The 25871-nt window shown below is 38.7% G+C and overlaps 1 protein-coding gene and 2 pseudogenes across 1 annotated transcript; all 3 read left to right on the top strand.

Annotated features, from left to right (window-relative positions):
• The first annotated feature begins 1852 nt into the window (after window positions 1-1852).
• LOC143637338 (norbelladine synthase pseudogene) lies at window positions 1853-2432 on the top strand (annotated as a pseudogene).
• A 13627-nt stretch (window positions 2433-16059) lies between these two features.
• On the top strand, window positions 16060-18623 carry LOC143637282 (norbelladine synthase-like). The gene is made up of 3 exons (XM_077104715.1): window positions 16060-16234; window positions 18078-18230; window positions 18302-18623. Exons 1-3 carry the CDS (start codon window positions 16060-16062, stop codon window positions 18592-18594), a joined length of 621 nt encoding a protein of 206 aa, XP_076960830.1. The 3' UTR covers window positions 18595-18623.
• Window positions 18624-18765: 142 nt separating this feature from the next.
• LOC143637337 (norbelladine synthase-like) lies at window positions 18766-20172 on the top strand (annotated as a pseudogene).
• The last annotated feature ends 5699 nt before the right edge of the window (window positions 20173-25871 follow it).

Raw genomic sequence — 25871 nt, 5'->3', positions numbered from 1 at the left:
AGCATCGAAACCCGATTCTAATCTCTCAAGAGTTCTTAAAGTTTGGTTAATTGAGTTTCGAGTATTTAACTTAGAAAGATTAAAAATAAAAAATAAATAAATAAAATGCTAAAACTAAAGCAAAATGATCATCTCTACTTAACGTAGATAAGCAAATAAATTAACATAATTCAAACACTCAATTCTTAAACAAGTGAAATTAAATAGTCCAGTAATAACAAAAATCAAAATTAAAGTTAATTATTATGATCGAACACTAAGGTACACACTTAAAGAGGAATCGTTTGCAAGTAGCAAAATCAATTTGTAAAATCTAAATTTAAGTTACCCTGATGGACCAATTGAATGATGGAATGCCAGATGAACCAATTGAATAAATAGTCATATCATATTATTTTAACTCTGAGTAATCGGTGAAATTAAGACAATAGCGGAGTAGTATTAATTCGATGGAATAGATCGACTTAGGTAAAACGGTGTAGTATTAAATCCATGCGTTAAATTGTATTAAACGTATTTTATACAATGTAATTGGTTTACTTTTCCTGCTTCAAGGGAGGTATTACACGTATTTATCACCTTAGTAAATATTTCAACAACCAAACAGCAACAAACCTGTTGATATCCGTCACATGGTAGAACACAAATCTAATATTAATTAATAATAATCACATACAATATTTAAAGTTGAAATTAAGTGATAACCACATTTAGTAAAAAAACTTATTTAGAACGTCTATTCCACGAAAACTAATTAGATAAATGTGAGTTTCTAGTTAATTTATTTTAAAAGATAAATTATTATAAGAGTAACATATTAAAAAACATTGACTACAATACAAATGAAGAGGAGAGAAACATATTAAAAAACATTAACTACAATACAAATTACTGAATTAGTATAGGAGTATTAAATTAACAGCATACTCATATAGAATGTCACGGCTTATATATTATATTATATATTATATTGAACGATCATTTAGGTAACTGACGGACTACTGATCTATCCAATCTTTATTTGTCGAATACGAAATTGTAAGGTGCTAGACTGGCACATCCAAAAACCAACTTATACTAATATTATTTAGTAGACCATCACGTCTTAACATTATTTAGATTAGGTTCCTGATTGTTCTCTAGCACTAAACTAATACCATTTCCCAAAGCCATTAGAAAAAAAAATGGGAAAAGGTGGCTATTAATACACTATTAAGAAAAAAAAAAAACAAAAAATACTAGTACTTAATAATTAGGAATCTTATGGAAATACATTCATTCGCACACCAAATTTGACCTACAATTCTATAATTAATCTGTCATTTCAAATAAAAGGATACAATTACAATAAAAAGGCAGGTAAGCGGGCAACAAGCTGCGACGCCACCCCCTTTTGAATGGCAAAACTGATCCTACTGAAAATAAAATTATCGTTCTTTGGCGTCGTTGAGTTACTGTGCACGACCCGCTGAACTCGTTTTAGAAACGTAGCAGCATCGGGAGCAAGAGATCCAAATGTATCAAAAGCAAAAGGAATGAAGGCGTGTTGATTCTCCACACACGCCTTCTTGTGCTTAGCAATTTTTCCTGCTTCTGCCTTTAACACGGCCTGCCTAGCAACAAACCCGGTGTCCCTAAGCCCGACAAGATGGGACACCCCAGTAAGGTCCACACAAGCATGCTTCCCCCGGCCCATCCAAACACAAGAATGTCCGCTGGTCGGAGAGTAGACCTTTCTTCACGCGGATCCGACAAGAAATTCACAGGAGCCTCTTTATGGCACTCTCGAGATCGGAATATAAAACTACAATTTCATCTAAGCTTTATATTTATAACCTCCAATGTGCATTCCATGTTAATTACACAAACAAAAATGTTGTTCGGGACCTTATCCGAAGAGGCAGAAGTAAAGGTGCCGGCAAGCAAAGCCTGGGCTCTCTATGGCACTCTCGAGAACGGAAAGATTCTAGCTGGAACAATCTTTGAAGCCGTTGATGTAGTAGAAGGCAACGGTGGGCCTGGTACCGTTCTCAAGCTTACCTTCAAGACCGGTACGTCTAACTATCTATACAAAAGATTAATATTATAACAAAAAAAAAAACAGATGAGAAAGGTGACGGTATAGTTTTATATTTACAGGGTCAGGCTTCTCTTATGGTAAAGAGAAGTTCACGAAGGTAGATAAAGCAAATATGATCAAAGAATCAGAAATGGTGGAAGGAGGGATTCTTGATATCGGATTTAGTTTATATCGGTTAAGGGTGGAGATCAAAGAGAACCCAAAGGATGGCTCGGGTTCATCATGTCTAGTGAAATTAACAATAGAATAAGAGGTTAAGGAAGAGTTTGCTGCCAATGTTTCTCTTGTCACTACCAAGCCTCTCCTTGGCATTATGAGTGTTGCTAACGAGCATCTTTAGAAATCCAGCTAACGAGAGCGCCGTAGAGAGCCCAAGCTTCTCTTGTCAATGCTTTTAGTGGAATCGGCGAACTCATCCGGGTTTGATTCGGGAAAGAATGAATCAATGGTTAGTGTAATTTGATGAAGACCATGTATTTGATAAATGCCTAATAATAAAAAATTGAAATTGTGATCAGAAGACAAATAAACCAATAACTACTCCATTAAAATTGTTTTGTATCCACTTTGAACATTCATAGCGACATGTTTTGCAACATTGAGCATTGTTGTTGACGTGGTTTTTTGTCTTGCAAGTTTATGTTTGTCACATGTGGGAAGACTTTTGCACACACTTTGTCATATAAAGCTCATTGTCACAAGTGTAACATTTGTCTTTTGTCTTTTTTCGGTTATTTTTGTATTTGTATTTGTATTAAAACCTGACCCGATTTGTAAACTGAATCTTTCGATAATATAAATTAATGGACTTTTATGTTTCATAATCATCTCTCACTTGTCGGTTTTCGAAAACACTTTTTAACGGTCTTTAAAACGCTTAAAACAACTCGAAACGACTCGCGAAGCAAACCGGACCAGGCCACCCCACCCCTGACCACGCCGCGCCGCGCAGCCAAGGGAGGGAGGCCGGTCGTGTAACACCCCGACCAAAGGCGGATTATACATCGGGGCGCCACATATTGTTTCATTACTCGTGACACTATTGGGTGTCAATATTTAATAAATACATTCATTCGCGCACGCGCAGGGTAAACACAAGATAACATAGATCATTAAAAATCAATATATTATAAATCGTAATATTCGAACAGCAATAACTTGTCTTGATACATTTTAATCTAGGTCCAAAAGTAAAAACGTCCTACGTGTCCACAAGCTCCAAACAGCTACAGCAAACCTAAACATGTGTTAAAATAAACGTCAAACACTTGCGTGTTGGTGAGAAATCAAGTTTAATACAATACATAGATAACAATAAATCTGCGCGCAACATGTGTATGTCTGGTTTTCAACAAGGGTGTAATCTGATCGGGACCAACTCTAAGATTCATAAGACTGCCAGTGCTCACAATTGAGCTCACAAACAAGACAAACTGTGCATGTGTAAACAAAAGAGAAAATCATAAACGATAGTTCTCCCGTGTTCATCTAATGGTACCATGAGAACTGCGGAATAGACCGACAAGACGGTTAATGATCCACACATACAAATAAACAGCCAAGTCTACGTCCTCAACACATGGGATACTACGCGACTAAAGTTCACAAACAAGTTTAAGACTCTAAGTTTGTATGAACACATGAACATCCCAAAACATTAAAAGCAAAAAGGGATTAGGTACGAGATTACTCACTTGATAAACGATGCGGTGTAAGATAAAGCAAGAACCAACTTTAAACAAGCACAAGTTAACCTATAAATAAGATTATTGTTTTAATGATTTGTTTTAAGTCTTGATTATAAGTTAGCATAAGTAAATTATTATATATAATATATATATATTACCGGAAAAGCAGGGCAGAACAGGGAGGAAGACGGAGGCAGAGAGCAAGGAAAACAGGAGAGATTAAGTGTTTGTGTGTGTAGTGTTAGGAAAAATAATACTATTATTTATAGTGAAACCCTAGGAGACACAATCCCTAGAAAAGGGGAAAAGATCTCAAAAAGCAAAAGATATCAAAAAGCATAAGAATCCAAAAGCAAAAGATATGGAAAGATATGGCAGCTGCAGAGGCAAGATAAAGCTGTCAGGGAACAGTAAAAAAAAGCATGGGCGGTTCAGAAAAAGGTACAGGTCAAGCATGGCAAAAGCAGATCTCAAAAGATTATGTCAGTCACTTTTTCTGTCAACCAATGGGGTTGGTGCGCATGCTGCGCCAAAAGTGGCTTTTCAGACATAAAGCAGATTAGGTCAACAGCTCAAAAGATAAGACAACACAAAAGCAAACGGCTAGATTAAACAGAAGAAAACTCAAAGGGTTTAGCGCGAGAAGGCTGACACAAAAGGTCAAGAGAGCGCGAGCGCGAAGGCAGACAGAACTAACCTTAACGCGTCGCGGAAAGAACTATATTTCTAAGCGCGCCGCGGGAAGAATCACATTTCTTAGCGCGCCGCGGGAGGAACTAAAATTCCTAGCGCGCCGCGGGAAGAACTATAATTCTTCGCGCGTCGAGGGATGAACTACGATTCTTAGCGCGCTGCGAGAAGAACTACAAATCCTTAGCGCGTCGCGGGAAGAACTACCGTTCTTAGCGCGCTGCGAGAAGAGTTCGTCTCGCGTATCGCTGAAACAGGTGGTCTTCACGCAGGATTCCTTGTAAGGGGTCTGGCGCGTGGAGCTGCGCAGACAACCTTAGGCGGGAAGGAACAAAGGACAAGCAAAGAGTTAGAAGAAAAAGAGGGAAACAAGGCTTAAGGGCGGGACGGCGACAAGAGGGAAAAGAAGGCGGAAAGAGAGAAGGAGAGGGACGGGACGGCGGAAAGAAAGAGAGAGAAAGAGGCGGGAAGGAAAACATATATTATTATTATTAAAAGTAAAATATAAGTATAAATAAATACTAAATCACAAAAGAAAGAGATCGGATAAGGGAAACGGGTACCTGGGTCGGGTCGGATCAGGGCAGATGTTACAGTCTCCCCTACTTTAAGAAATTTCGTCCCGAAATTTATCTCGAAGTAGGTTGCGCAGAGAACAGGTGCGGGTACTTGATCTTCATTTGATCTTCCCTTTCCCATGTAAACTCGGCTCCGCGCTTGGACTCCCAGCGAATTTTAACAATAGGGATACGACTGCGCTTGGTTTGCTTTACCTCGCGATCCATAATCTCAACAGGCTTCTCAACGAAATGCATAGTTTCATCAACTTGAACTTCATCAAGTGGAATGTGAAGGTTCTCGTCAGCTAAACACTTCTTGAGATTGGATACATGGAACGTTGGATGCACATTACTGAGCGCGGGCGGCAGGTCAAGTCTGTAGGCAACTTTTCCCATACGCGCGAGAATCTTGAATGGACCAACATAACGAGGAGCAAGCTTACCCTTCTTCCCAAAGCGGACAACACCTTTCCAAGGCGACACTTTGAGGAGAACAAGATCACCAACTTGAAATTCGAGAGGCTTCCGCCTACGATCTGCGTAACTCTTCTGTCGGCTTCTGGCAGTCAGCAGATGATCACGGATCTTGGCGATTTTATCGGTTGTCTCTTGAACAAGTTCGGGTCCTGTGATTTGAGTTTCACCCACTTCGCTCCAACAAATCGGGGAGCGGCACTTACGACCGTAAAGTGCTTCAAATGGGGCCATACCAATACTGGAATGATAGCTGTTATTATAAGAGAACTCGATCAAAGGCAGGTGTGAATCCCAATTACCTCCAAAATCAAGAACACTAGATCGGAGCATATCCTCAAGAGTTTGAATAGTTCGCTCAGACTGACCGTCAGTCTGAGGATGATATGCCGTACTCATGTCCAAGCGAGTTCCTAACGCAGATTGGAGAGATTTCCAAAAGCGGGATATAAAACGGCCATCGCGATCGGATATGATGCTCAAAGGAGTACCATGGCGGCAGACAATTTCGTTAACATAAAGCTGCGCGAGTTGCTCAACACGGTAGTTTTCACGAATGGGCAGAAAGTGAGCAGACTTAGTCAAACGATCCACTATTACCCAAATGCTATCATGTTTGCTTGCTGTCAAAGGTAACTTGGTAATAAAGTCCATCGCTACACATTCCCATTTCCACGTAGGAATTTCTGGTTGTTCGAGCAAACCAGATGGGCGTTGGTGTTCGGCTTTTACTTTAGAACAAGTCAGGCATCTAGCTACGAACACAGCAATATCCTTTTTCATACCGGGCCACCAATAAGTTATGCGCAAATCCTTGTACATCTTATCAGCGCCAGGATGAACGGAATATCGAGATTTGTGTGCTTCACTCAGGATATCAGCGCGAAGATTCTCATCAAAGGGAATCCAGATGCGATTGAGATAACAGAGAATTCCACTCCGATTAGGGACAAGGTGCGCTTCCGCGCCACACGCTAACTCGGCGCGAAGGTTACCATTACTGATGGATGCGCGCTGCGCGTCACGAATACGCGATTCAAGGTTGCTTTGAATCGGCGCAAAGTGAAGCTGGGTGCGCGGCAAGATACAGTTAAGTTGGCAGGGTTTTCGGCTGAGCGCATCGGCTACCACATTAGCCTTACCAGGATGATACCGGATCTCACAATCGTAATCGCTGATGAGTTCGTTCCATCGGTGTTGCCTCATGTTAAGTTCCTTCTGATCAAAGATATGCTGAAGGCTTTTATGGTCAGTGTAGAGGATACACTTAGTACCATAAAGGTAGTGTCTCCAGATCTTCAAGGCAAATACCACTGCACCAAGTTCGAGGTCGTGAGTTGTATAATTCTTTTCATGAACCTTAAGTTGCCTTGATGCGTAAGCGATAACCTTGCCTCGTTGCATAAGAACACAACCGAGACCTTGGTTGGATGCATCGCAATACACGACAAAATCATCATTACCCTCAGGTAGCGCAAGAACAGGAGCTTCACACAACAATCGCTTGAGCGATAGAAAGGCTTCTTCTTGCTTCGAGCCCCAAATATACGGTTTACCTTTGTGCGTCAGAGCTGTTAAAGGCAAAGCGATCTTCGAGAAGTTCGAAATGAAGCGCCGGTAATAACCAGCTAAGCCCAAGAAGGAACGGATCTCAGAAGGAGAGGATGGCGTAATCCAGTTCTTGATTGCTTCAATCTTGGATGGGTCGACATGAATACCCATCTTGTTTACAACATGACCAAGAAACTGTACTTCATCAGACCAGAATTCACACTTGGAAAGCTTAGCATAGAGCTGCTCGGTTCGAAGCTTTTGCAACACCAACCGGAGATGTTGCTCATGCTCGGCCTTGGTCTTAGAATACACCAGAACATCATCGATAAACACGATCACAAAACGGTCCAAGAAAGGCCTACACACCCGATTCATTAGATCCATGAAAACGGCGGGTGCGTTGGTCAAACCGAAGGACATGACCAAGAATTCAAAATGGCCATAACGAGTTCGAAAAGCAGTCTTCGGAACATCTTCATCGCGGATACGCAACTGATGATAACCAGAACGGAGATCAATCTTCGAGAAACAAGAGGCACCTTGGAGTTGATCGAAGAGGTCGTCGATACGCGGTAAGGGATACCGGTTCTTAATGGTGAGTTTGTTCAACTCGCGGTAATCAATACACATGCGAAACGATCCATCTTTCTTTTTAACGAACAACACCGGAGCACCCCAGGGCGAAGAGCTAGGGTGGATGAATCCTTTAGCTGTCAACTCTTGAAGTTGGCTGGCCAATTCTTGCATCTCAGCGGGTGCAAGACGGTAAGGAGATTTAGCTACGGGGGAAGCACCAGGGACAAGATCAATACGAAACTCGACTTCACGAGCGGGAGGGATACCAGGAAGATCATCAGGAAAAACTTCAGGGAAATCACGCACAACAGGGATATCGCGAAGCTTCTTCTCTTCAGCAGGTTTAACCACATGGGCTAAGAATGCAATACACTTCTTCCGCATGAGTCTTTGGGCTTCGGCGCAGGACATAAGCTTAAGACCGCGGGAGGGTTTCTCGCCGTAGATATGAAGATCACCATTTTCCCGAGGTATGCGAATCATCTTCTTGGCGCAAATAACTTCGGCGCGATTATGCGTAAGCCAGTCCATACCAATGATAACATCAAAGCTTCCAAGAGGCATGGGGATGAGGTCGATCAGAAAATCATTTTCGTTAAGGTTAAGCGTGCAATCTTTAATCACAGAGTTAATTAAAACAGTTTCGCCATTAGCCAATTCAACTGAAAAATTTTCTTTTAAGTCGTTGCGCGGTCGCGCAAGCTTCTGCTCAAACGCGCGAGAAATAAAACTTCGATCGGCGCCAGTATCAAAAAGTATAGAAGCATAAAATCCGTTAAGCAAAAATGTACCATTAACTACGTCATTATTCGCTTGCGCTTGGTGCGCGGTTATGTTAAAAGCTCGTCCGCGTGTCACTTGGTTCGAAATCTGGTTCACCGGATTCGCTTGTGTAATCTGAACTTGTAGTCTCGGGCACGCGTTCCGGAAATGACTGGGATCACCGCAGTTAAAGCACGATCTGGGTCGTGGGTTTTGGTAGGTTGGTTGTGGGTTCTGCGGGTAGACTGGTGGTGTTGGCGCAATTGGATTGGCGGGAAGGACTCTACAGTTCTCAGCAGTGTGACCAGTACGGCCACACCGGGTACAAAGTCGACACGGGGTTTGGGTTGGGTGGTGAAATCTACAGGTTGGGCAAAAGGGATGGTTTCCTGTGTAAGGTTTCTTAAGTGGCGGGGCAGGGAGTGCTGGATTGGTTAAGGCATAGTTGTGGACTACAGGAGGTGTTGGGTAAGCTGACAGAGGGTTAGGTGCGTAAACTGGGGGTTGGTAGATGGGTTGCTGGACAATGGGCGGGTTGGTAAGCGCATAGGCCTTGCGCCTGCGCTTGAGGTTGTTACGGTTCGAGGGTTCAGGTTTGGTTTCTGTTGGTTCAGGGGCAGTCTTGGTGAGTTTGGTCTTCTCAGCTCCCCGCAGGAACAGGGTTCCTGCTCTGACATGGTTGTCGCTGAGCACAGCGGCCAACTCGATGGCGTCAGAGAGGGTTGCTGGGTTTCTGGCCCATACCGAATCTTGAATTTCCATGGGGAGACCCCCAAGGAATTTCTCGATTGCTCGGCGGGAAGGGGTAACAAGGTGAGGGACCAGCAAACTTAGTTCATGGAAACGCGTCGCGTACTCGCGCGCTTCACCACTGTACTGCTTAAGATTCCAAAATTCCTCCTCCAGGCGCTTAACTTCGTTGGGAGGGCAGAATTCTCGCGTCAGAATTTCCTTGAATTCCTCCCATGTCATGCTAGAAGCAGTTTCTGCGCCACGCGCATGAGCTACTCCATTCCACCATGTAAGCGCTCTAGATTCCAGGACACTGGAAGCATATAGGGTTCGTCTGTCTGAGGGGCATTGGGTGTGGAGGAAAGTGTTTTCTATCTTCTCAAGCCACTGGAGCATCACGGTGGCTCCTTCAAGACCTGTGAACTTTGGAGGGTTACCCGCGTTAAAGGACTTAATGTTGTAACCAGAGGTGTTGGTATTGTTTTGGCTCAAGGCTTGGGCTATCGCGGCGGCCATTTCCTGGGAACGTTGCTGTCTACGCATGCGCGAGGCTTCTCTTCTCTGAAATCGGCGAGATAGCGGAGGCATTCTATAAAAGTTTTAATTTCAGTTAATATCTTAGTTTTATTGCAAAGTATAACTTTATAAAGCTTGGTTTCGCAGAGTTAGATACTATCAGAAGTTAAAGTAGATTAAATGACCCTAAATGCAGACTTAATAAAGGTAACAAATTCGAATCAAGAATTGACAATTCATGTATCACCATGACTTTCCGAATTCCCAATTTAAAATATACGAGCAAACGAGTATTGGAGATTGACGATTCATGTATCACCATGACTTTTCAATCTTCAATATAAAACATACAAGAAAATGAGTATTGGAGGTTGACAATTCATGTATCACCATGACTTTTCAAGTCTCCAACCTCAGAACATAATCGTAAATGGAAATTGAAAATCAACTATTCATGTATCACCATGACTTTTCGGATTTTCAAATCCAACAAACGAATATGTAAGTAAAATCAATAAAAATCGAAATTCAACAAAAATCGAAATATCGCGAAATAAAACATAAAATCATATACTGCGCAAGCGCGAGCATATTCATAAATAACGAGTAATTAACAATAAGCGCGCAAACATGAGATTTCTCTCATGCGCGAGAAGGGACTCTTAGGTATTCTAGGCCGTTACGTCTAACCACCTATCCTAAAGTCAACGAGCTCTGATACCAATCTGTAACACCCCGACCAAAGGCGGATTATACATCGGGGCGCCACATATTGTCTCATTACTCGTGACACTATTGGGTGTCAATATTTAATAAATACATTCATTCGCGCACGCGCAGGGTAAACACAAGATAACATAGATCATTAAAAATCAATATATTATAAATCGTAATATTCGAACAACAATAACTTGTCTTGATACATTTTAATCTAGGTCCAAAAGTAAAAACGTCCTACGTGTCCACAAGCTCCAAACAGCTACAGCAAACCTGAACATGTGTTAAAATAAACGTCAAACACTTGCGTGTTGGTGAGAAATCAAGTTTAATACAATACATAGATAACAATAAATCTGCGCGCAACATGTGTATGTCTGGTTTTCAACAAGGGTGTAATCTGATCGGGACCAACTCTAAGATTCATAAGACTGCCAGTGCTCACAATTGAGCTCACAAACAAGACAAACTGTGCATGTGTAAACAAAAGAGAAAATCATAAACGATAGTTCTCCCGTGTTCATCTAATGGTACCATGAGAACTGCGGAATAGACCGACAAGACGGTTAATGATCCACACATACAAATAAACAGCCAAGTCTACGTCCTCAACACATGGGATACTACGCGACTAAAGTTCACAAACAAGTTTAAGACTCTAAGTTTGTATGAACACATGAACATCCCAAAACATTAAAAGCAAAAAGGGATTAGGTACGAGATTACTCACTTGATAAACGATGCGGTGTAAGATAAAGCAAGAACCAACTTTAAACAAGCACAAGTTAACCTATAAATAAGATTATTGTTTTAAGTCTTGATTATAAGTTAGCATAAGTAAATTATTATATATAATATATATATATTACCGGAAAAGCAGGGCAGAACAGGGAGGAAGACGGAGGCAGAGAGCAAGGAAAACAGGAGAGATTAAGTGTTTGTGTGTGTAGTGTTAGGAAAAATAATACTATTATTTATAGTGAAACCCTAGGAGACACAATCCCTAGAAAAGGGGAAAAGATCTCAAAAAGCAAAAGATATCAAAAAGCATAAGAATCCAAAAGCAAAAGATATGGAAAGATATGGCAGCTGCAGAGGCAAGATAAAGCTGTCAGGGAACAGTAAAAAAAAGCATGGGCGGTTCAGAAAAAGGTACAGGTCAAGCATGGCAAAAGCAGATCTCAAAAGATTATGTCAGTCACTTTTTCTGTCAACCAATGGGGTTGGTGCGCATGCTGCGCCAAAAGTGGCTTTTCAGACATAAAGCAGATTAGGTCAACAGCTCAAAAGATAAGACAACACAAAAGCAAACGGCTAGATTAAACAGAAGAAAACTCAAAGGGTTTAGCGCGAGAAGGCTGACACAAAAGGTCAAGAGAGCGCGAGCGCGAAGGCAGACAGAACTAACCTTAACGCGTCGCGGAAAGAACTATATTTCTAAGCGCGCCGCGGGAAGAATCACATTTCTTAGCGCGCCGCGGGAGGAACTAAAATTCCTAGCGCGCCGCGGGAAGAACTATAATTCTTCGCGCGTCGAGGGATGAACTACGATTCTTAGCGCGCTGCGAGAAGAACTACAAATCCTTAGCGCGTCGCGGGAAGAACTACCGTTCTTAGCGCGCTGCGAGAAGAGTTCGTCTCGCGTATCGCTGAAACAGGTGGTCTTCACGCAGGATTCCTTGTAAGGGGTCTGGCGCGTGGAGCTGCGCAGACAACCTTAGGCGGGAAGGAACAAAGGACAAGCAAAGAGTTAGAAGAAAAAGAGGGAAACAAGGCTTAAGGGCGGGACGGCGACAAGAGGGAAAAGAAGGCGGAAAGAGAGAAGGAGAGGGACGGGACGGCGGAAAGAAAGAGAGAGAAAGAGGCGGGAAGGAAAACATATATTATTATTATTAAAAGTAAAATATAAGTATAAATAAATACTAAATCACAAAAGAAAGAGATCGGATAAGGGAAACGGGTACCTGGGTCGGGTCGGATCAGGGCAGATGTTACAGGTCGCGCGGCGCCTAGACCCTCCTGCACACATATTTCGGATTTTTGGCTTCTTGTTTGTATTATTGACTTGTTTAACTCCTTTTAAACTCATGAGAGCCTTGATATAAAACATATAAAACAACTTTGACTACTTCCCTATATAAACAAGCATATCCTCTTCATTTCTCATTGCTCATTTCACCTTCTTTCTCTCCCAAACAAAGTTCATATCTCTAACATTCAAGGTTCTTAATAATCAAGCAACAACCTTCTTTAATTTTTGTTTTGTTACTTACTAATTCATATCTTGTGGTACGACATATATATAATATGCACCCTTGTTTCCTTCGTCTTTCATCTTCTTCAGGAGGTGATATGCTACAAGGCAAGGCTTCATGGAGAACTCTTTTTAGTTCTTGATTATACTATTTTCCTTTAATGCTTTACTAGTCTTGTTTATGTTGTAAGTAGTTTAGTTTTTAATTCATGTTTAAAGAGTTTCATGGTGTCACTAGTCTCGGTTTTATCCCGAGATTAGACCCGAATCAAGACCGAACCAAAACTGAACTCTTGTTTACTAGCTTTTGTTTTAAATAGTTTTGTTTACTTGAAATAGTTAAATAAACATGTTTATGTAAGATTTGAACCTTTTAACTTCTAAAATCATTTTTTATAGTTCTATGGTATTTGGGTATGTGGCAACCATCCTCGGTATCATTCCGAGTCAAGGACCGAACCAAAACCGAACTAAACCGAGTTCACTTGCTTAAGATACACAAGTGTGTTTTTGGCCACCGAAACTCATCTTTTATTCAAGAATGTATTTTAAACAAATTTTAAGTATTTTATCAACTTACCTGGTGTGTCGGAATCCAACTTAATCTTATAACAAGTTTGGACCGGTGAAACCAAATACTCACTTAACGGACGTTAAGGTTCTTCACAATAGAACTATATACTTAGTTATGTCTTTTGATTTTATTGAGTTATCTCAAAACATTTTGGAAAGTTAACTTTGAGTTTAGTTAATTATCTAGACCCAAATTAACAAATCCGAACACTCGATTAAAACCTTGTTTTGGTATTTATATAACCAAGGGTCTTGCATTAGTGCATTATAACCCACATAAGTTACTTAACATAGGTTGAGTAATACTTATGAATGAATTACCAAGACTCGGTTTCGAGTAAACTTACTTTTTAGAACATGTCTTTAATTTCCCAAATATTTACATTTTAAACCATAAGCTTCATTTATTTACTTTACTTGTCATATTTTACTTTAAACCCTTCCAAGACTACCTACTAACTTAAGACCCGTTTAATCTAAGTCTTGCTCATTAACCCGATCTTCGATTATTCACGAATCAATATTTCAAGTTACTTAGTTAACGTGGGTACATTTCATCCCCCGTTTTCACTTTTATATTTTGGGGGTAACATGCATACTTATTCAAAACAAGAATGATTTATTATACTTATTTCTCAAACCACAAACTTTAGGGTGTATGATACTAGAATACTTGCTCTTTTGTGTGTTATATGCCTCATATGCTTTACGTGCACGAGTGTTTATTTTTATGTTGTTGAGCCTCATTAAGTATGATCATACGCTCCCCTAACTACTTAGCCTTGTGCTAGTAGAATAGGGCTTCATTATCCAAGTATGTCGGTTGTTACCGATTAGAAAGGATCCTCATTTACATATGTTTTATATGCCACGATTGATGTTTTTATTTATGGTCTCATATACGTTTGTGGATTTTGCTCATATTATATATACTCAAAATATGAAATTGCTCACCAACATACGTGTTGACAAATATTATTTTATGCATTGTTACAGGTTTGATTATTACTTGAGTTGGAGTTTGAAGACGTCATTCTATTTTGATATCGCTAGGTTATTAGAAGAATGAACAATATCTATCTCTTACATTTTGATGTTTATTTGTATGAACAATATGTGTTACTTTGGTTATTGAATGAAATTTATGAGTTGATTAAATATTATCACTTTAATAGTGTCTTGTGTTCTTGGGTAATCCGTTGCACCCCGGTATGTTCCGCCGCCTTTGGTCGGGGTGTGACAACAAGTATACCAGATGATGGTAAGTTCATTAGTTTTGATCTTCACATATCACCTGACTATTCATGTCTTCGAAATTAAATGGCTGGTACCAAACGTTGTTTGTTGATTCTTCACATTTTTACGGGTTGATAACCTTTGGAAGCACGTATGAGAGTTGATTGCACGTATCATTTTTATGTAATGCATACTCATCACTCTAGTCCAATGACTACTTAGACCACTCCTCCCTATAGTTCAGCTGTCTTGTGAGCCACATGGTATATGGTTTGTGTCTCTTCATATAAAGAATATAAACACCATTAGAGCAAAAGAAGAATTTAAATAATTAAACAACTCAATAAGAAAAAAAAAAGAAAGATATCAGAAATGGTGAAAATCTATTAACTATAGAGGTAGAGGTGGTTACCATCACCATACCTCGTGTATAATTTTCAATTTAATCTTTTAAATGAATTTTTTTTTCAAAATGGGAGAAAAATGGATATGTAAACCGTTTCTAGGATAGAGAACGGAAGTTTTCCGTTTGTAGGTATTTCGTCATTTGAAACGGCGGAACACGTCAAGTTTTAGAAAGTGACAGTTGTTGTCTGGGGAGGTGGCGTGTCAATAACTGTTCCACCATTTCAAGTGGCGAAACTGTAACATACGGTTTTTTATCCGACTGGCCTCCCTTCCACTGGTCAAACCGGCGGATCTCGCAACACCAAGCATAGGCTACCCCTATAATGTTATTTCATCTTTGACGGAGATCCGTCAGTTGAAATGACGGGTGTAAATAGTGTACTTGTTGGTTTGATCTTTCACCCTTTCGACCACTCAGTCATCCGCCAGCTGAAATGACTGATGTCAATATACTTTACTGACTGATTAGATTTTTCTTTCTTTTTGACCACTCAGACATCCACAAGTTGAAATGACGGATGTGAATAGTGTACTTTAAAATAGTTGCAAAATCAAGTTGTTTAAAAAATACATTTAGATTGTGGAGTCATAACATTAACTATTTATGGCTCTTTCGACGCAACTAAGTAGCTTTACGACCTCAAACGTTAAGAAATCAAATGTATCACATGCAAATAGTATAAACACATGTTGGGATGTCAAGACATGGTTGAAGGGGTGGTGGGGAACTCTTGTTAGATCTACACAGTACACATGCATGATTCCTTTCTAATTAAATATTCTTTTAACCCGACATAACACGCTAGGTGCCTCACCTGGTTGATATTAAAATTTATACATACTCCATAGTCCATTATACTAGTAGAGTAGTAATAGGTATAACGGTAACTTTCTAATTAAATTATTAACAATACACATGCATAGGGTTAATATTTATTAAATTTATCATTATCTATTTATTTTTACTCTGTCAAATCTGTTATATAACATTTTTAAGTTCAGAATCCTGTCACGATCTTGTCTTTTAGCATTAAACTAATACCATTTGCCAAAGCCAATATAAAAAACCATGAAAAAGAAACATGATACTTAAGCCGGCCATTAATAAATAATTATGGAAAAATAAAATAACCAAGAATCTTTTAGAAACAAAATTCGGCATATTGCGTGTAACGGATTTTTTTTTTCTTTATGTTATAAAATAAACATTGATGTACATTGAATTAACCATCAATAACTATGTTCGGAACCTTATCAGAAGAAGCAGAAGTAAACGTGCCAGCAAGCAAAGCATGGGCTCTCTACGGCACTATTGCGCTCGCAAAGCTTGTTTCCGGCAAAATCCTTCAAGCGGTTGACGTGGTTGAAGGTGACGGTGGGCCTGGTACTGTTGTCAACATTACTTGTAAGCCGGGTATGTATCAATGTATCATCATATATAAAAGAAAAGGATAAAGATTAACATAATCAAATGCAATAAGTGACGGTATGGTACGTTTTATATCTCAGGGTCAGCCTTTTCTTGTTTTAAAGAGAAGTTTACGAAAGTTGATAATGCAAATATGGTCAAAGAAACCGAAGCAATGGAGGGGGGTTTCTTGATATCGGATTTAATTTATATCGGATAAGGATAGAGATCAAAGAGAATCCAAAGGATGGCTCAAGTTCATCATGTCTTGTAAAATTAACATTAGAATACGAGGTTAAGGAAGAGTTTGCTAGTAATGCTTCTCTTGTCACTACCGAGCCTCTGCTAAGCATTATGAGTGTGGCGAACGAGCATCTTTTGAAATATAATTGACACATAAATGCTTATTGTTATATTATATGATCTTGTAATTAGTAAAGAATAAACTCGTATCAATGCTTTTAGTAGTATCAGTGAACTCATCCCGTCTTGATACAGGGAAGAATGACTTGTTATAAAATTACCATCAATGATTTAATAAGATGTAGTTTGATGAACTCATGAAATCATATGTTAGATTTAGTGCTTGAATGAAAAAAAATATATATGAAATTGTCACAAGACTTAAATATTCTATTGAAATTGTTTTCTGTTTATTATGATTCATAACGGCATGTTTTGCAGCGCATTGAGCTCGACGTGCTCTTCTCAACACATTCATCATGATCGTTATGGATTTTCGTTTAGCAGATGTATGTTTGTCATATTTGGGAATACTTTGGCACAAACTCGAATATCATTTGGAGCTCCTTTATCACAAGCAGAGGCGAAGTACGGACTAAACTGAAAATTCACTCTTCAAATCCATGTCTCAAATCCAACTACTATCTGAATCTATACTTTAAACCTGCACCAATCCTCCCACGACAAAGCATGCCCACCCGATCTATTCTTGACCCACAAATAACTAAGGCCCTTGATTCCCTTACAACGCTTTCCACTTTCACTGCCAGACCGTTAAACACCATATTGTTTAATTCGTTCTTTCCATAAAACCCACAATTCGACAAGACAAACCGCATGAAACGCTTTTGCCTTTCGGCGCCTATGAAACTTATATAAATCAATATTGTCCCGAATATTGAAAGCGAAAATATGCGGGATCTTACACCAACTTGAGATAGCTTGCCATACCGCTTGAGCCAAACCACACGAAACAAAAATATGCTCGACCCGTCTCCTCTACTTCTCCACAAACCGGACAATACAAAGAGCCTACAACGATATTCCGTTTAGTCAACAAAGTCAACACCGGGACCCTCTCTAGCTCCGCACGCCAAGCTTTTCGAGGAACCCAATTATTCCACTTGAACACATAGCCGGGAGGGTCAAAACTTACCTCAATAATTTTCCGCTTCAAACTCGATATTGTGAAGCTCCCTGATTCATCCAAATCCCACCCCACCTTGTCAATATTACAAATTAATGAAGTGTTATCATCCATTTTACCATAATACTAAGTTACCAACTCGACTGTGTCACGTCTAGTCGAGTGAGCAGTGAGTGACGTCTATTATATAACATGTTTAAGATTAAATTCCTGTCACAATCTTTTCTTTAGCACCCAATATTTTCGAACCAAAGAAATTAATGAATGAAAAAGCCGGCCATTAGGAAAAAACAAAATATAGAATTATTAGGAATGATCTTTTGGAAACCGCATACCGAACAAATTCGATCTACGATTACATCTAAGGTATTTTTATTCTTTTTTAAATGTATAAAAGAATTAACCTCCAATGTGTATTCCATACATCACCAACAAAAATGTTCGGAACATTATCAGAAGGGGCAGAAGTAAAGGTGCCTGCTAGTAAAGCTTGGGTTCTCTACGGCACTCTCGAGATCGGAAAAATTCTAGCTGGAACAACCCTTGAAGCGGTTGATGTGGTAGAAGGCGACGGTGGGCCCGGTACCATTCAAAAGCTTACCTTCAAGACCGGTACATCTATAAAAAAAATATAACAAAAACACTTGCAAAAACATTATGATATAGTCTTATAATATGTTTAGGGTCAGGCTTTACTTATGGTAAAGAGAAGTTCACAAAAGTAGACAACGCAAATATGATCAAGGAATCCGAAGCAATAGAAGGGGGATTCCTTGATATCGGATTTGACCTTTATCGGGTAAGGATTGAGATCAAAGAGAACCCGAAGGATGGCTTGGGCGCATCATGTTTTGTGAAACTAACTGTAGAATACAACGTCAAGGAAGAGTTTGTTGCTAACGCTTCTTTTGTCACCACTGAACCTCTCATTGCCATTATGAGTGTTGCAAATGAGCATCTTTTGAAATCTAGTTAATAGGTACGGGAAATGTACGTATATTATCATATCGATCTTATGATGTTGCAATTGTTCAGAATAAAGTCATGTTACTTTTCTTTATGCTTTCAATGGTATCCGTGAACTCGTCTTTTGTTTGATTCGAGAAAGAATGATTCAATAGAAAATTACCATCAATGATTCACTAATATGCATTTTGTTGAAAATCATGTACGATTGTAGATTTGTAGTGTTCATTGATTCACAATGTCATGTTTTGCAACACATAACATTATCGTTCTTTGGCGCCATATTTTCCACAACCACTATTAAAAAAACAAAAGAAAACACATAAAAGCACGCCCTTAATAAATACTTAGGAACGTTAATTTTTAATAATAATCTAAATTCATTTTTATGTATAAAGTCAACTGTGTATTCCACTATTCCATCCACCTATCAATAAAATGTTCGGAACCTAATCGGAAGAGGCCGAAGTGAAGGTGCCGGCAATCAAAGCTTGGGCTCTCTACGGTACTCTTGAGATCGGAAAGCTTCTAGCTGGAAAAACCCTTGAAGCCGTTGATGTGGTAGAAGGTGACGGGGGGCTCGGTACCATTATCAAGCTTACGATTAAGTCTGGTATGTCTTATCAGAGATATGGATCTCTTATTGGTGCAAAGAGAAAGAGAACTTTACAAAGGTCGATAAGATTGAAACAACATATTTTATGAGTGACCTGATTGTAACAATTTCAAAACTTGGTTATTATTTTATAGAGTAATCTCTTTTTTATGATAGCTTTAGTATATCTATTATCTAGTGAGTTTACACTTTAGATTTTGAACAAGTTATATAAAAAGCATGGTCTTACTAGTGAACACCATCAGCTCAACAATTTTAAAAGCATCATGCGAAGAAAATCCAGGTCCTTTTTACTGTTTAGATGTATGTAACTTGATTATAGAATATTCGACCTAGTTCAAGTTAAATTGAGTCACCTAATATCCTAGAATCTAAACTTAAATTTGTTTGGAACTCATCAACCTCAGATGTACATTCATCAACCATCGATAAAAATGTTTGGAACCTTATCGAAAGAGGTGGAAGTGAAGGTGTCGGCAAGCAAAGCTTGGGCTCTCTATGGCACTCTCGAGTTTGGAAAGGTTGTCACGGGGAAAATCTTTGAAGCGGTTGACGTAGTTGAAGGTGATGGTGGCCCTGGTACTATTCTCAAGGTTACGTTAAAACCTGGTATGTTTTATCATCTAGAAAACAAACTATGAATGAAAATGTGAAAGAATTAAAGCTATGGTCCGTTGTTTCTAGGCTCTGGCTTCCCGTATTACAAAGAGAAGTTCATGAAGATTGATAACGCAAATATGTTAAAAGAAACCGAAGTAGTGGAAGGGTGGTTTCTTGATATTGGATTTGATTTGTATAGGGTAAGGATCGAGATCCAAGAGAACCTAAATGATGACCCGGACTTATCGTGCATTTTGAAGTTAACAGTTGAATACGAGGTTAAAGATGAGCTTGCTGCTAATGCTTCTCTTGTCACCATAAGTCCTTGGGGTTATTAGCGTTGCAAACGAGCATCTCTTGAAATCTAATTAACATGGGAAACGTTTATTGTCATACTTCTATTATGAATGTCACAATTAAAAAAAATAGACTCATGTTAAGTTTCTTTACCAATGCTTTTAGTGGTATTAGTGAACTCAACCCCACTGGCTATTACCATCAATAATTTACAAATGTTCCTGTGATACCATAAACGATACGTGTTAAAAATAAAGTCATATAAGCTATTGTCACATTTACATTAGCTATATAATAGTTGATTTAATATTGTGTTTGTTTGGTGTATTCATGTACGTTTGGAGTCTGGGCTAGTGCATTGGGCTTATAGCAGTTATTGGACTTGATGTTTTGGGCTTGTAGCAGAAAAGCATAAAAGAAGAGGAAAAGAGTCGGTTGGTGTATCCAAGATATTTTTCATATTCACCATCTTGTTTCTCTCTGGTTCCATCACAGAGAAGAGTTTCTATAGTGTTTGGGTCTTGATTGTTTGAGAGATTCATAGTGTAGATGATGATCTACTGTTAGAGCAGTTGTATTGATTGTTCGATATTGGTTGTAATCTCTTTGATTCGTGTTGTCTCAAAGAGTGTTCGCTTGTATTCAAGATCTGGTAATAAAGTTGGGGTTATTGATTTCTGATAATATGTTTGTATGCAAACTCTAGTTCGATTTGAACTATGAGGTTTATATTGATATAAACTCTCATATAAATGAAACCCTTATTCGTGTTCCTGATCACAATTCGTGACTATATAGAAGTGCATAAATGTTCTTTTACTATTATCTTAACCAATGGTGAAACTAGCTTGGACGAAAACGCGAAGGGGGAAACTCAATACGTATAACTAGTATTAAGTCCCCCCACATTGCGGTGGGGACATTAAACAATAAAAAGGTAACGCTGAAACGTTTTATCGAACTCATGTGTTGATGGGGGGCGTCAGACCCGCGTTTTGCAGTAGTACGGTTAAATCCAACGAAAAGCAAACGTAAAAATGTTCAACCATATCCGCCCGTTGTGGCGTGTTAACACACAATAATTATACCAAAATGTAAAAATATAAAAGAATAACTAAGTCGACTTTTTGACAAAAAACGAAGAAAAGTAGACGTTAAAACATTGAACCACACACCCGCGTTGCAGTATGATAACACGCAAAATTTAGACTTGAACGTTAAACAAAAAATTTATAAAAGATGAAAAGTATTGGGAAACAAAGTTGGAATTGGAAAATTGTTAGGGTTAAAAACAAAAAATGTTTTGTGACAAACTTATAAAATGAAAAGTATAAGGTTAAAAAAAGAAAAAAAAAGAATTGAAAAACATTTATACACAGTGTACATGCACATAAAAACTGATAATTGTTTATACATAAATTTTAACTGATTCTCTCTCTTTTTATGCATTATGCTACTTGATTTATACTTTAGTATTATTAACTTTTCATTTTCTTCTCTTAAAGTAAAGAAAATTCCAATTTGCCACCCTGTGATATATCGGCGGGAGATGGATTGACCACTGAAAAAGAATTTGCGCATTATGTAACAATGTATTTGTTAATTTTGTAATATGAGCCCCTGGTTGAGTGTATTGAGCCCCTGGTTAAGGGTACTTTAGTAATTAGACAAATAATAATAATAATATCTAATAATAATAATAACAATAATAGTAATAATAATAATACTAGAGCAGCTCATCATCATCATCTCAGCCATCATCTTCTCAACTCTCTCATCCCTCCCCCGTCGCCACCGTCGCCGTCGTCATCCACCGGAAAACTTCCCACCACCAAACCCATAGGTTTTATACAAGAATTTGAACAAAAAAAGCATAGATCTAGATCTAATGTGTGGATGAGATTTGAAAATAAATATGGTGATGCCACTTTGGTGAGCAAGAATGGTAGCGCATGGTGTTCGGTGAGTAGTGATGTGATGATGGACGTTGAAAATGTGAAAATGGCTGGAATCCGATTTTCCGGCAGCCGGTGGCCGGAATCCGATTTTCCGGCAGAGAGGCATGAGAGGATGGCGGCTGTAATGTTTAATGACCGGAATACGATTTTCGACGGCGGTGACGACGATGGCGACGGGTTGCGGGTGAAGAGGATGGTGGTGGTGATGAAGATGAAGATATGGTGTGGCGAAGGAATGGTGGTGACGGCGGCAGTGATGGGTTGTGGGTGAAGAAGATGAAGATGAATGATGAAGATGAAGATATGAGTTTGTGTTTGAATGATGATGTTAATTTATGTCACACCCCAACCTACGGCGGAAATCCCGGGGCGAACTGATTGCTCATAGCTTTTCAAAGGTTACTATCATGCAACATTATAAGTTTCAATATCTATTTAATAATTTAAAATAAAACAATTATAGTTAAGTACATCAAGTATAATGAAATGACAACAATGATTAATTAAGTTTGTATCATAAAAAGCATATCTACGTGATCTTCATCTTGCTAAACAACCAAGCTGATAATCTACAAATGCGTATAAAATATATTTTTTTCAACAACAAATGTTGAGTGAGTAAAACACCAGTTTAAGACACAACAATAATAGTATATATAATATATAAAGAAAGATGCAAACTGTTCTTGTGAGATAAACAGTTAAACCATAGCACATACACAAACAATCAAAATAAAGAAATGGCTAAACCGTTGCCATGCGAATGGGCATTGGTTACCAAAGAGGAGGTGTCGGTGAAATCATTGTCAATGCGTCGGACGCCGACCACTACAACGGTCGTATGATCATACTAGACTGAGAATATGTTGGACCTCTCCGAATGCGGTTCGAATAAAGCAAGTAAGCAAATAGCAAGTTAGGCATAAACTGATATACACACAAGGATTAAACAGTTGCCGTTTTGTATACTAGATAAATAGATAAATACTTTAAATACGTATAAGTCCCCAAAATGATTTAAAATAAGTAAAAAGGGGAGTGATTACTCACCTGATCGGATGAACGAAAGATAAGTGAGGATGATGTGAGAAAGATAAATCCTTCGGGATACACCGACAAGGATTCCTAGATAATTAAATTAATTAACGATGAGTCAACACGTATAATGAATTTATGATTTCGATGTGATTTGATGTCACAGCCCCCGACCCCTATACCCCGGGAGGGGAGCCGTGAACATTGATTGGTGGTATCGGTGTTTATTAAATTATTTTGCAGCGGAAATTTTCGTCAGAACCGTAGTTAGGAAAAATGATCAGAGTTATAAAAAAAACACCATGATTATTATTATGATAAACCGGGAATTTAATCCCTTTTGATACAAACATAAGTTTTATAGGGTTAAACCCTAATTTACAAAACACGTTTCTTTATTCTGGTGACAAGCCACCTATTTAAGCTGGAAGCCCGCATGCATCATTCCTTTGTCTCTAAAAAGTCACCTGAAACATGTTTAAAATATTTGATCAGCAAGAAATACTGGTGAGTACATTCATTTGTAAATGACACATTTTACAATTACAGCATTAAGATGTTTTTACATCTGCCTGCTTACAAATTACCGAAAGGTACTTGTCACTCTACCGTATCTATGACCGTGGTCATATTACTTATTGGCTAACACTTGTCCAATAAGTAACGTGTAATAGCCCAGTAGGCAAGCCTTGTATACAAAACCCCACAATACCAGTAGTAACCATCCCGTAAGTCTACAGAGACTTAATCACTGTAATGTATTTAAATACTTTTAAATATATATATATATATATATATATATATATATATTGAAAACATTTAGACCATCTGTCATGAGTTTTATAGGTTTTGAAATTAACATGACAGTGTCGGAAAAACAGTTGTCTCACGCAAATGTGAGTTGTACAAAAACTCGAATGTCTCACCTTGCATGTTTATAATTAAAGAAAACGCCTCTTGGTATTAAGCACCTAGGATAAGCACAATGTAGTATCTTTAGATTAGTATAAAACCAATAATCATAACAATAATCACGAGAGTAGAACTTTACACGATAGCACAATGTCTTACCTTAACAGGCAGAGCTTTCGGATTCGTGTATATTTCTTTCGATCGGATATTGTTACAATAACTCGGTATTATACCCTTAATATAATTTCTTAAATTATATTGTGTGTGTATGTGAATTCACAGAGAAAAGAGGATTTTGATCAAAGAATGAATGTCCCGTTGGCTTCCTATTTATAGCAAGTTCTGGACCCCATCGCGGTACGTGATGGCCATAAATAGAAAGTCGTCATGTTTCGCGAAGAATCTTGTAGCTATGTCGAGTCAGGCCTAGGCCTGCTACGTGGCACGCCACGTGTCCTCTGCGTAACCTCCACGTCGCAGTACGCGATGGGTAGCTATATCAGCCTATCGCGTATAGCTACGCCGCCATATATCTGGATAAGGTTACTAAGGCGGCCTTTAAGCGGCTCGCGGCGATGCGGGCGTGCGAAGTGCAAATTGCGCCAAGTGCAAAGTGCGCCATCAAAGCGCCACATTGCGCCCATCGCACTTCGCCCGTGCCCGTGCGCGTGCGCGTTCGAGTGCTTCGCACCCTCCGCTAGGACCACTTGGTGTGATATGTCTTATAAGAACATTAACATATAAATTTTCTTTCTTATAAAGAGCTCACTAGTTTGTTAATCTAGCGATGTGGGACAAGAACTTACAAACCTATTTATACTATGGTGGTACCTTCTCCATTTCTTTCCTCCACCAATGTGGGATGTAATTTCCTTCACTTATCTCTTTTATCTTTTATTTGTGGTTTGTTATAGTCTCCCCTCCTTATTTTGAATCTCGTCCTCGAGATTTGATTGGAATAAGTGTGGGTATTTTCGTTTCATTTCAGACTCCAATTCCCAAGTATATTCTGGTCCACGTTTTGAATCCCACTTCACTTTGACCAGAACTATTTTTTTGTGCTTGAGATTCTTGATCTTTCTATCTTCAATTTGCAAAGGTATCTCAACGAATTTCAACTTTTCATTTACCTTTATATCTTGAAGGGGTACTTCTAGTGTTTTATCAGCTAAACATTTCCTTAAGTTACTTACATGAAATACATCATGTATACCTGACATTTCCTATGGTAATTCTAGCTGATAGGCCACTGGTCCAATTCGTTTGAGAATTTGAAATGGTCCAACAAATCTTGGACTTAACTTTCCTCTTTTACCGAATCGGATTACTCCCTTCCATAGAGATACTTTCAGTAGCACTTTGTCTCCAACTTGAAATGTTTGTATGCTCCTTTCACTTTGATCATCAGTCTGTGGATGGTATGCCGTGCTCAAGTTTAATTTTGTTCCCATAGCTACTTGGAAACTTTTCCAAAAATGAGAAGTAAAACGGCTATCCCGATCCGATACAATGGATAATGGAACTCCATGTAATGAGACAACTTTGTCTACATACAACTTAGCTAATTGTTTCAGTTTGAAAGTTTCCTTCATTGGTATAAAATGAGCTGATTTTGTTAATCTATCCACAATCACCCAGATTGTGTCATTACCTCTTCTTGTGGTAGGTAATTTGGTAACAAAATCCATTTTTATTAATTCCCATTTCCATTATGGCATTTCTAATTGTTGAAGTAATCCTGATGGCTTTTGATGTTCTGCTTTAACTTGTGAACAACTCAAACATTTTGAAACATAACTAGTTATGTCCTTTTTCATTCCTATCCACCAATAGATTTTCTTCAAATCTTGATACATTTTATCTCTTTCA

This window comes from Bidens hawaiensis, unplaced genomic scaffold (genome assembly GCF_021521415.1).
Source record: "Bidens hawaiensis isolate Kalapana, Puna unplaced genomic scaffold, B.hawaiensis_p1.1 tig00008219_1, whole genome shotgun sequence".
Taxonomy (NCBI): domain Eukaryota; kingdom Viridiplantae; phylum Streptophyta; class Magnoliopsida; order Asterales; family Asteraceae; genus Bidens; species Bidens hawaiensis.
This window is presented reverse-complemented; position numbering and strand designations above follow the sequence as displayed.

Excerpts from the sequence above, each read along its gene's own strand:
- LOC143637282 (XM_077104715.1), top strand. The coding sequence starts at position 16,060 with ATGTTCGGAACCTTATCAGAAGAAGCAGAAGTAAACGTGCCAGCAAGC. Across the intron at positions 16,235-18,077 it reads CAACATTACTTGTAAGCCGG|GGGCAGAAGTAAAGGTGCCT; the intron begins GTATGTATCAAT and ends CATTATCAGAAG. Across the intron at positions 18,231-18,301 it reads AAAGCTTACCTTCAAGACCG|GGTCAGGCTTTACTTATGGT; the intron begins GTACATCTATAA and ends TAATATGTTTAG.